The sequence below is a fragment of the Mustela nivalis genome (assembly GCF_964662115.1).
Source record: "Mustela nivalis genome assembly, chromosome: 11".
Taxonomy (NCBI): Eukaryota; Metazoa; Chordata; class Mammalia; order Carnivora; family Mustelidae; genus Mustela; species Mustela nivalis.
In genome coordinates this window covers 14,038,699-14,050,902 of record NC_139030.1, presented here as the reverse complement: position 1 = coordinate 14,050,902, position 12,204 = coordinate 14,038,699, and the positions used below count along the sequence as shown (strand labels likewise).

The 12,204-nt window shown below is 47.6% G+C and overlaps 1 protein-coding gene across 5 annotated transcripts in view; it reads left to right on the top strand.

Moving 5' to 3' along the window:
• The window catches only part of LOC309843910 (5-hydroxytryptamine receptor 5B), a 15,506-nt gene extending 3,826 nt beyond the window's left edge, over nt 1-11,680 (top strand). For 2 of the 5 annotated variants that reach the window (XM_082689873.1, XM_082689869.1), the window contains one exon: nt 10,604-11,680. In XM_082689873.1, the coding sequence (XP_082545999.1) occupies nt 10,604-10,607 (4 nt within the window). In that variant the 3' untranslated portion in view covers nt 10,608-11,680. Of the gene's footprint in view, nt 1-1,865; nt 1,929-10,603 lie in introns of all 5 variants that reach the window. The other 3 variants (XM_082689872.1, XM_082689870.1, XM_082689871.1) reach the window with 3 other exon arrangements.
• The last annotated feature ends 524 nt before the right edge of the window (nt 11,681-12,204 follow it).

Below are 12,204 nucleotides of genomic sequence, written 5' to 3'. Positions count from 1 at the left end.
GTGAGATGATAAAATGCCCACGTGATGAGATGAAGCGGGGTGATGATGTAGACATTGTGATGTCATGTTAGGCTACCACTGACCTGGAGGAATCAGGAGAATCGTCTACTTCCGGACCTTGGTTGATGACAGATAACTGAAACTTCGAGAAGGGAAGCGAAAGCATGAAAAAGAAGGAGGAGGGGGAGACCACTGTGCAAGGCTCAAGGAAGGACTGCTGGTGGGAGGGGCCCGGGGGTAAGGCACAGTAAGGTGTCTGTTGTTAGTTTTGTTTTAATTTTGGAAAGTTAACTCAGATACGTAGGCTACTCAAACATATGTGTTTTAAAAAGCAGGCTTTTTCCTCTTCATTAAATGGCAGAGGGATTTTGTAGCATAAAATAGGAATGTCAAGGCTATAATTGGAAAGTGTTGGTAGGGGAGAGCTTTATTCAGAATTAATGATGTTCTTTGAAAGGTCCCTTGGAAATGCCTGGGATGATTATAGCTTTTCTGTCTGATTGCAGAGGTAGGCTGACTTTGAATAGCTGCATCAATCCAATGTGCACCTAGAGAAATCATGGTGGAATGGTTGCCAGAAAGGCTTGCCAAGCCTGAGTTTGGCATTCATTTTTGAAAGCCCCCATTCAGGCAAGTGATAGATACCACGAAGAGAGTTAACAAGAACCTGGCCAGTCTGGGGTAGCCATGGGTGGAGAGAAAGAGCTCTGGGAGGCAGGGCCAGTGCTGTGATTTTCCATTTGCTGGCAGTGGGACCCAAGGCAAGCCCTCCCCCCTGCTTTAGACTGCAAGTTCTCTTCTCTAAAACACAGTATCCATCAAAGCTATGGCTGGGACTCTCGGAGTCACGTGATGCTGAGATTGAAGATGGGATGATATCAGAGAGCATCCTGCTTCCTTAGGCTTTGGGCAGCCCTCACTCAGATGCCTGGGGATGCTGCTCAGTCGGCATCTACAGGCTTCTGGACACAAGACACCTGAATGGAAACTTACAATAATATACCTGTAATACTACCTCTCTACCTTCTCCTCTCCCCGCTGCCATTTCCTACACTCTAAGGAAAATGAGTTGAATTTAGGTACTGCAATGTGTCTGTACTGCTTTCTGTGGGGGGACAGAAGCACTTATGGAGTCTGAAGGCTCTGGTAATAGGGCTGTGTACGTCCTTCATTGTTTTTGCCATTCTGTGGCCAGGTCCCAACACTGAGATACGATCAGAAAGGGATGAGCCCCAGTTCCTGGGCAGTGATTTAATTCTCTGGGGGCAAAATGCAGTTTTGGAAAGTAGAACTTTCCAACGTTTACTAAGTGAGTCCTGTCATCCAGACCCTGTGTTGGACGCTCTGCCTCCAACCTCTCATCTCATCTCCAGGACCCAGCTGGGCTGGCCTTATCATCTCGATCAGTCCGGATAAGCTAAGACCTGTTCAGCCACACGTAACCCCCAAATGGACAGCTTATCTCACTCTCAAGGGTTCAAGATGGGTCCCCTCCCACAGAGCTCTCCGCCTGGCAGCAACTCATAGATCAGGACTCCTAGCCATTATCTCGCTCTGTGGTCTGGAATGACTGGCTTCCAGGTTGCTGCATGAGGGGAAGGGATGGATGGAAATATAGCAGCTTCTAGCTGCCTTCCCCTAAAGTGGACACGTGTCAGTTCTGTCCTCAGCCTTGCCAGCCCCAGACCTCCAGGGAAGCGTGTGGATAATTTGGTGAGTGCTGTCTTTACCACCAGCCCTCATCTTGTAGTTGATGAAACTAAGTCACTGCAAAGTCAGTGCAGCTATGACCACAGAGTTATTGAGTGGAGAAGCTGAGGTCACTGTTCTTAACTTTGTCAATCCTCCATGCTGTCTGCCTCCAGGGACTTAACTGCTGAGCACCGTTCCATCGCCCACAGGAAGGAGGCAGCCATATCCCAGTCAAGGTGGGGCATCATGGGAGCAGGGGCTCAAAACTATGCTCCCAGGAGAGCTGACCACAGCTGAGCACAGAGGCACTCAGGAGGCGGGGTTCATACCCACCCTGCCCTCCTTTCCTTCAGCTTTCTAGAATGAGCACCACATATAAAGTGTGTTTGGGCTCCCCCCCAACCCCACCAAACGACCCCCACGGGTCATGATTATTTTCCAGTGGCCTGTGCCCTCTACTATTGAGAAGAAGAGGGGCACCTGGGTGGCTCAGTGGGTTAAGCCGCTGCCTTCGGCTCAGGTCATGATCTCAGGGTCCTGGGATCGAGTCCCGCATCGGGCTCTCTGCTCAGCAGGGAGCCTGCTTCCTCCTCTCTCTCTGCCTGCCTCTCTGCCTACTTGTGATCTCTCTCTGTCAAATAAATAAATAAAATCTTTAAAAAAAAAAAAAAAAAAAAAAAAGAGAAGAAGAAAAAAGCAAAATCAATGGAGATTATGTCTTTGGCTTTTATTTTATTTTTTTAACACTTTTTTTTTTTAAAGATTTTATTTATTTTATTTGACAGACAGAGATTACAAGTAGGCAGGGAGACAGGAAGGGAAGCAGGCTCCCTGCTGAGCAGAGAGCCCAATGCGGGGCTTGATCCCAGGACCCTGGGATCATGACCTGAGCTGAAGGCAGAGCTTTAACCCACTGAGCCACCCAGGTGCCCTTGGCTTTTAAAATGTGACCTCAAAACTTTTTTTTTTTTCCAATTGTTTGATTGCCGTGCCCGTGTTCATGAGCAGGGCCTAATTATTCATTAGGCACAGTAGCCACAGTACTTTTAGGGGCCCATGGAAATGGTTTGATTTTAATTTCTTTTAAAATTAGGGGAAGAGGGGCGCCTGGGTGGCTCAGTGGGTTAAGCCGCTGCCTTCGGCTCAGGTCATGATCTCAGCGTCCTGGGATCGAGCCCTGCATCGGGCTCTCTGCTCCATAGGGAGCCTGCTTCCCTTTCTCTCTCTCTTTGCCTGCCTCTCTGCCTACTTGTGATCTCTGTCTGTCAAATAAATAAATAAAATCTTTAAAAAAAAAATTAGGGGAAGAATGAATGTAAGAGCAATGAATATATAATAATGTAGCCAGCCTCGGTTATAGTAGTCTTCATAATAATAGGGACATAAAATATAATTTTTAATATTTTTTAATGGAGGCAGGGGCCCACAGAGACAGAGACGCCTGGGGCTCAGGAATGTGATAATGTCGACACCCTTCACTCACTCGCTCGCTCACTCAGTAAACATGTGGTGGGAGAAAGTGTGCCTAGTGGTTAGGAGCAGGGGATTTGGAAGCAAGGAGACCTGGATATCAATTCTTTTTGTGCCACTTATTAGCACTGTAGCCAAGAGACTTAATTTAAGCCTGCATTTCCTTGTAGGTAAAATGGAAGTATGGCCACCTGCTTAAAATATTCTTGTGATAAGTAAATGAGTTAATGGTGTATAGGGGGTGTCGAAAATAGCAAACCATGAATGCAAGCTGCTGCAGCATCTTCGTTATTATTCTTTACAATTCCTCTTGTAAGTTATAAATAATGAATTATGATTTTATTCTTATTACTACTATTATTCACCATCCTACATAGGGGAGTTACTTCTCGCATATGTAACAAACTAGCCCAAAGCTTAGTGGTGTAAAACAACAAAGACGTATTAACCCACAGTTTCTGGTGTGTCAGACATGGGAATGGCTTTGCCCTTCTGGGCCCCAGGTCTCATGCAGTTGTAGCCAAAATGTCGGGTGGGGCAGCGGTCATTTGAAGGCTTCACTGGAGCTGGAGACTGCTTCCAAGATGGCTGACCCACATGGCTGTTAGCAGGAGGCCTCCCCAGGCTGCTTGGGTGTTGTCACAACATGGCGGCTGACTTCCCTTCTTCCTGGAGAGCACGGCAAGGAGGTAACTGCAAATGCCTTTTACAAACTGGTCTCAGAAGTTACATGAGATCTCTTTCCCTATAGTCTATTCACTAGAAGTGAGTCGCCAACTGCAGCCCACACCCAAGGGAAGGGGAATTAGGCTCCACCTTTGGAAAAGTATCAGTGAACTTGTGGACAGATTTTAAAGCCACTGCCATAAGACACACAAATGGTGCTCAGAATTACTTGATTGACTGTTACTGACCTGCAGATCAGGCAATGTAGCAGCCTCTGAAGTTTCAAAGAATGAGTGAGCAGGGTCTCTGTTCTCCGGGGATTAATTTTAGTAGACCACAACTATAGAATTAAAAATTTAATAAAGTCTTATAGTTGCTCTGCTAGAAGTTGGTCCAGAATACAACGAATGGTCCTGAGAGACTCAACAGTATAATGGGAAAGCACTTTGCACACAGTCAAGGACAAAGTAGATGTGTAATACTGAACTGTAGGGTTTGTGACAACTTGGATCTGAGTGTTAGATAATGTTGCATTATAAATACTTGCCTAGCTAAGCTAACTCTGTGTATTAGCATAAATAACTTTTTGTGTTGTAAGCATATAGCACATAAGCCTTGAGTGACCTGAAATCTGTACAGAACCCATATGTTTTTGTCACTTGTCCAATGTTTAGTTGTCATTTGGACCACCCCGAAGACTAGGCTTGTCAGAGCTTGGGTACGGGAAGAGTGGTGGAAAATCACCACCCTCGTTCTGATTCCATCTATTAAAAGAAATGTGGGCTCAAACACTTTCTCATGCCAGACTGCAAGCTTATTTTAACTTTAGGAAAGTACATTTTATGAATCAAATTGTATCAGTGGTAATAAAAAAATCTGGTTTATGGTTTGATTGTTTTAAGATTGGCCCCTAAGAGCCTGCAAGTTTCCAGAAGTACTTGGATGTGTCGAGGAGTGTTTCCTCTACACCTTCAGAAATGCTTCTGGCCTTCTAGTCTCTATAAACTTCTCTCTTGCTGTTCCCCTTACATCATTATATTCATTCTGTCTCTTTACTTCTACTTCCATTTCTCTTTTCTCTCCGATTGGATTGTTGGGGAAGAGTGGAGGGGGAGAGGAGACAGGTGGGGGTGTAGGCAAGTATGGCATGGGAACCATGTGTCTTCACCAGTGACCTTGCAATGATCTACTTCACAAATCTGCGTAGTTCTTGGAGAAGGTTGAGCTTCTCAGTAGAACACTGAGGTCCAAAATCATGGCAGAGAAACTCCTAGAGGAGAGATCTCAAATCTATATTGCCCAGTGTCAGACCATAAGTAAACCTGCCTTCTGTTCTCTGGAAACCTGAATCTTTTATACAGGGCCACAAGCCAAACTGTCTACTTTTCCACGGGGAGACACTATCTCTGTCTTCCATGGTTGTTTGCTTTACAAACATCCTCAATAAGCCAGTCTAACCCTGGGTCTTTGCTAGCAAAATGTGCAGAAATGCAAGAGACCTGCAAAAGAATCATCTCTCCCAAATACCTCCTAATTCAATAGATTTGTACTGATTTTACTGTATACCATATGTGATAATAGGTGCTAGGGACTCTTTAGGGGACAGGACACTCATCGTCCCTGTTGTCCTGGCCTGTTGGTGGTGACACAGCATTCTGAACAATTTGGAATCTTTTCCCTGGCCTCAGAGTCCTGGTGGGAATAGTGGAACAGAATATTTCAAACTGGGACTTGATGGGAAATTCTACTACAGAGTCCCCATACACACAGTAGGTGGTTAATAAGTGTGTAAGCATATAGTGTCTGGCAGATTTGGTCCTTAATTAATTTCATATGAAAAAGCCTCAGATTCTATGAAATGTAAAGGTACACTTATTTTTGAGGTCCCCATCTCAGTATTGGCAGAGAGAGGCCATACAGCTCCAGAACCAGACAGAGCAGGCAGGCACCTTCATTCTGCTTTTTCCCTCTTGGGTGGCCTTGGCCATGGCATTTGGTGTCTCCAAACTTCTGTGTATTCAGAGCCCTTTTCCTTTTATAGCAGAACCCAAAAGGGCCAGGGTCCTCCTGGTTGTGTGCCTTCAATAGCCCGTACTCTTCCCTGCAGGTTAAGGGAGGTTTCTTTCTTTCTTTCTTTTTTTTTTTTTTTAAAGATTTTATTTATTTATTTGACAGAGAGAGAGAGATCACAAGAAGGCAGAGAGGCAGGCAGGGAGAGAGAGAGAGGAGGAAGCAGGCTCCCTGCTGAGCAGAGAGCCCGATGCAGGGCTCGATCCCAGGACCCTGAGATCATGACCTGAGCCGAAGGCAGCGGCCCAACCCACTGAGCCACCCAGGCGCACCAAAGGAGGTTTCTAACTGGAGGTCAGAGGCCCTTTAAAGCCTGAATGGTCAGGCTTTATGTTTAGAAGGACGTGCAGAGGGAGGTAGGGGTGAAGAGGTGAGGGGAGAGAAGACCAACAAGGAGAGATGGAGAAGTTCAGGGATGGCCCCATAGCTGGTGGTCAGAGACCCTAGAAATCACCAGGAAGCCATACATGTCCACACTGAAGAAATCTCAAGCATATATATTCTTTTTTAAAATTATTTTTATTGACATATAATGTACTATTTGCCCCAGAGATACAGGTGTGTGAATCATCAGGCATAACACATTTCACAGCACTCACCACAGCATATACCCTCCCCAATGTCCATAACACTGTCCCTCCCCCTCCACCCATCAGCAACCCTCAGCTTGTTTTGTGAGATTAAGAGTTTCTTATGCTTTGTCTCCCTCCCAATCTCATCTTGTTTCATTTTTCCCTTCCGTACCCCTCAGCGCCCCCATCCTGCCTCTCAAATTCCTCATATCAGAGAGATCATATGGTAATTGTCTTTCTCTGATTGACTTATTTCACTCAGCATAATACCCTCTATTTCCATCCATATCATTGCAAATGGCAAGATTTCATCTCTTTTGATGGCTGCATAGTGTTCCATTGTAGATATATACCACATCTTCTTGATCCATTCATCGGTTGATGGACATCTAGATTCTTTACATAGTTTGGCTATTGTGGACATTGCTGCTATAAACATTGGGGTGCACTTGCCCCTTCGCATCCCTAAATTTGTACCTTTAAGGTAAATACTCAGTAGTGTGATTGCTGGGTCATAGGATAGCTCTATTTTCAGCTTTTTGAGGAACCTCCATGCTCTTTTTCTTTTTTTAAAAAAAGATTTTATTTATTTATTTGACAGAGAGAGATCACAAGTAGGCAGAGAGGCAGGCAGAGAGAGAGAGGAGGAAGCAGGCTCCCCGTTGAGCAGAGAGCCTGATGCGGGACTCGATCCCAGGACCCTGAGATCATGACCTGAGCCGAAGGCAGTGGCTTAACCCACTGTCCATGCTCTTTTTCAAAGTGGCTGCACCAGTTTGCATTCCCACCAACAGTGTAGGAGGATTCCCCTTTCTCCACATCCTTGCCAACATCTATCGTGACTTGTTAATATTAGCTGTTCTGACTGGTGTGAGGTGGTATCTCACTGTGGTTTTGATTTGTATGTCCCTGATGTCGAGTGATGTTGAGCACTTTTTCATGTGTCTGTTGGCCATCTGGATATCTTCTTTCAAGCATATATATTCTTTAAAAAAAAAAAAAGATTTTATTTATTTATTTGACACAGAGAGAGAGATCACAAGTAGGTAGAGAGGCAGGCAGAGAGAGAGGGGGAAGCAGGCTCCCCACTGAGCAGAAAGCCCAATGCAGGGCTCGACCCCAGGACCCCGAGATCATGACCTGAGCTGAAGGTAGAGGCCCAACCCACCAAGCCACCCAGGCACTCCAAGCATATATATTCTTAAAGTAGATTTTATTGTGGCATCTGGGTGGCTCAGTGGGTTAAGCATCTGCCTTCAGCTCAGGTCATGATCTTGGGGTCTTGGGATTGAGCCCCACACTGGACTCCCTGCTCAGTGGGGAGTCTGCTTCTCCCTCAGCCCCTCATCCCACTCGTGCTGTCTCTCAATAAATAAATACAATCTTTAAAAAAAAAGAAAATAAAAAGATATATTCTTTTGGAACCCATCCAGATCAATCACCTTTACTAAAGGTGCAGAACAGGTAGGGTTTGAAAGTGTGGTCTCCAGCTCAAAATACTCCCATTTGACTTCCAGCTCTTACCATTGGCAACTGGGTGATCTTGGACAAGGTATTTAGCTACCCAAAGTGTTTTCTCAACTCTAAAATAGAGATAATAATACCTCAAAAGTTGGATGCAAGAATGAATTCAAGTCATCCCTACCAAACCTTTAGCATAGTGTCTGTTTTATGATAACTTCTCTGGGCTGTTTTTAGCCTCTTTTGGCTTTCTATTGGATATCACATGTCAGATGACAAAAGTCAAGCTAGTCAGTCTCCTTGCAAGCTGGAATTGTCATCCCAGGTTGACTCAGTCTCTTCGAAGCCATTTCTAGAAAGATTGCACACTCTTCCAGCATCTCCCTCTGCATGGGGTGTAGCAGGCTCAGGGGGAGAGGTTAGGAAAATGGCTTCTAGCAAACAGATGCCGTGGAGGAGCAGAGCTGGGTTCTACTAATGTCGCAGTGCTGGAGGCCAGGTCCTTTAAACCGACTTATTCAGTGAACTTGCCTTTTCTGTTTCCTCTTCTCTCAGGAGCCCTTTGGAACTGAAGTCACTCCATTTCTTTGCCTCAATAGCATAATAAGGATTTGGAATTTCCTTACCCTGGGAAGGGACTCAAGTGCCTGGGAAGCCAGGTTTGCTGGAAAGGTGCCCATTTCTGAGCCCTTAGGGAGGGCACCTTCCACTTCTGTTCCTGCGCTGATAACGTTGCTCCCTCCCCACGACATGGCTCAGTATTCATGAGCTGGTTTCAGGATGGCACTTTTTTGTGGCTGAGACTTGTTTGATGACTTGAGGATGGTCCACTATGAGGGACTAGGTCAGCACAGTCTCTTCATAAGGGGGATGAGGACGTGGGTCTCACACCTGCCCATGGGGATCCAGCAAACCTTGGAAGGGCCCATCAGAGGGGCTCTGGCTGGCCTCTGTGGGGGTGCAGCGTGGGGAGAGGTAAATGCTGTCTGTTCCCTTGCTGGCTTCCCTTGCCTTGTCATTGTTGACTTCCAAGGGGCAGGCAGGAGGAGACCAGGTGTTGGGCTGGCAAAGGAGAGAACTCTACTTTGTCCACATGACTGTGATCTGTTTTTAGGCTGATGTAGTGACTTTCCAGCTGGAGGAGCTGGGGGCTGTGGGGGGAGAAGCGGAAGACACTGAATTCGAAGGTGGTGCTGAGGTCAGGACACCTGGGGCCTCCTCCGCCTTTTGGTTTTGGCCGTCCTGACCCAGTGAGAGATGCAGGTGTGTGTGCTGCGGTCGTGTGTGGCTCTCCACGGTCGTGGGGCTGTCCTGCCAGCTGCTCCCAGTTGTGTGCATGCGAGTCTGGGAGCCTCTTGGCCCCCTGCGCCACCAGCATCTGTGGCCACGGCTGGCAGCACCCGGGGAGGAGGGAAACGCAGGTGCGGACTGTTGTGTTGTAATGATCTCTGGCTCATTCAGCAACTGTTTCCTGAGTTCAGGCCAGGCACCAGATGCTGCTGCTGGGCAGGTGCATGTACAAGGAAGACACAGTCCCAGCCCTGTTTCAGCTTGGCCCAGGGTTGGGGAACAGGTATAATAGCAGAATTGCACAGATCTCTACAGAAGAGGAGAAAGGAGTACCAAACTGGGAGATGTGTTTGAGTTCATAGCATCAGAGAGGCCACTCTGAGAGGGCTGGTGGGCCCGAGAGGTGAACAGGAGTGGACCGAAGGATGGGGGTGACAGGGTGGACCGTGTGCCGCAGGCTCCTTCAATGGGAGTTATTACCGCAAAGGCATTTCAGTTGTTTTAAAGCTAGGCAGTATGGACTGCAGAATCTAAACGGAATCCATTTACCACATTGTTGTATAATTTCTTGCAGTATTGGTGTTTATAGGCTGCCTCTCCAGCTTTGAAGTTCATGGCTGGGCTGGGATCTGTTCTCTTTGGGGTCCTAGTCCCAGCCCTCAGCCCACTCCATGAGTATCCAATGGGGGCATGTGCCAGGGGTTGCTCTGGGCATCCAGCACATTCCCAGTTCACCTCCATGGTGGCCTTACGGTGTGGGGAGAGGACTTTGTCACCCAATTTCACAGATGGTGTAGCAGGTTTGGACACTGGGGCTGGAACTCCAGCCAGAGTCTGACACTGAGGCTTCTGCTTTTACCTGACTCTCTCCCTTTTTGTATCTTATTATCCAACAACGTGGGCACCACCACTCTCACTCCAGGAAGAACCTTCAGGGATTTTTTTTTTTTTTTAATTAAGATTTTATTTATTTATTTGACAGAGAGATAGAGAGCACAAGTAGGCAGAGTGGCAGGCAGAGGGAAAGGGAGAGGGAGAAGCAGGCTCTCCTTGGAGCAGGGAGCCTGATGTGGGACTCGATCCTAGGACATTGAGATCATGACCTGAGCTGAAGGCAGATGCTTAACTGACTGAGCCACCCAGGCCTTCCTCCCGGCCTACCCCTCCCCCCACCCCACCCTACCCCACCCGCCGCCGCCTTCGGGGCTTATTTTAACCTACAGTTTCAGGAACATTTTCACAAGATTTTGTTTGGATTACGGTGTAAGCCCATCTTGAACGAGGCTGCCGGAGAGGTGTTGGCCACGCGGGAGCAGGCCCGTGCCGCTTTAACATCCAGCGTCCGGTTTCGTGTGTTAACCGCACGTTTCCTTTGTTCCAAGGTGAAGGAGGCCCCTCACGAGGCGGAGATGGTGTTCACGGCGCGGCGCCCGGTGGTGGCCTTTCAGATGAGCGGGGACTCGTGGCGGGAGCAGAAGGAGAAGCGGGCCGCCGTGATGGTGGGCATTCTCATCGGCGTGTTTGTACTGTGCTGGATCCCCTTCTTCCTGGCGGAGCTCATCAGCCCCCTCTGCGCCTGCAGCCTGCCCCCCATCTGGAAAAGCATCTTCTTGTGGCTGGGCTACTCCAATTCTTTCTTTAACCCCCTGATTTACACAGCGTTTAACAAGAACTACAACAACGCCTTCAAGAGCCTCTTCAGCAAGCAGAGATAAATCCAGGGTTCGGGAAGACACGTAAGTAGGGCTGTGCGCAGGGAACTGGTATCTCTGCCCGCTCCAGGCATCTGGGAGCCTTGCTCCACAGCGGAGTAGTGAAGACGTGAGCCGTACCACGGGCCGGGACGGTAGGAGAAGCGATGCCCACGGCTCTCTGGAAAGACTGCGCATGTGCGGCAAGCGTGCCTGTGGGTCCTCTTCCGGGGTGTGTGGCAGACATAGCTAATCGATCGTGGCACGTTTCTCCACGGAGCAGGACGTCTGCCTCGGGATCCTTTGCAGACAGCGCTCCAGTTACTGCTAACTGGTTGGAATGGACAAAAGAGTCGAAGCTGACTTGCCTTTCCTTTAATACCCTATTTCTCCGAGCGGATCCGTCTGCACCGAGCCCCAGTGGCCCGCTTTAGGGCCCACTAAAAAGTGTCTAGTGCAACCCCTATCTACTGAATCAGGCTTTCAGAGAAGTCTGATCATTTATATCATTGAGCTCTTTTTTCGTCAGTGAGAGACAGTGCTGGATGCTTAGATTGTCTTTAGACCAATTAAATTGGGGGTGGTGAGACCCAGGCAGGAGTGTGTTTTAAAGCTCCGTAGGGGATTCTACTGTGCAGCCGGCCAGTGTTGAGGACCCCGTGCGGTCCTTTTTCTGCTTCCCAACAAGGGAGAGCCCCTATGAGAAATGTTCCCAGCACTCCACCATATGGACTTGTATGTGTAATAAAAATACTTTTGAAGCATTGATTTCTAGGCTCAAAATCATTCATATGTATGATCGATCACACACACACACACACACACACACACACACACACACACTCACATATGCCATTGAAACAGGGATGACTGCTGTCTATGACAAAACCACCCCAAGCTGCCGTAGTGAATCTTGGCCTTCCCGAAAATACCAAATGTGGCCCAGGCATTTAGGGGTCCCAGGGCCTGGATGAGAGGGGATACCTGGACTGAGTCATGCTGGCCACAGTCCCTGTGATTTTGGAGAAGGGCTGATTGCTTACTGATTCGGTTTTTCAATGTACACAAATAGTTCACTCCCCCATCAGCTCACTGGATGTTTGAGGTACATAGACATTCTTTAAGCTTATACCATAGAGGATCTATAATTTGGGGTTTATCCACAGTGCCTTTCTCCAAAATCTTTGGGACCAGATGGGCTTTGGAACTTAGGAGTGTTTTTAAGTGTTAGAAAGGCAATCTGGTGTATATTGAATAAATTAGGCAACACCCCCATCTGGGTTGGGCCAGCA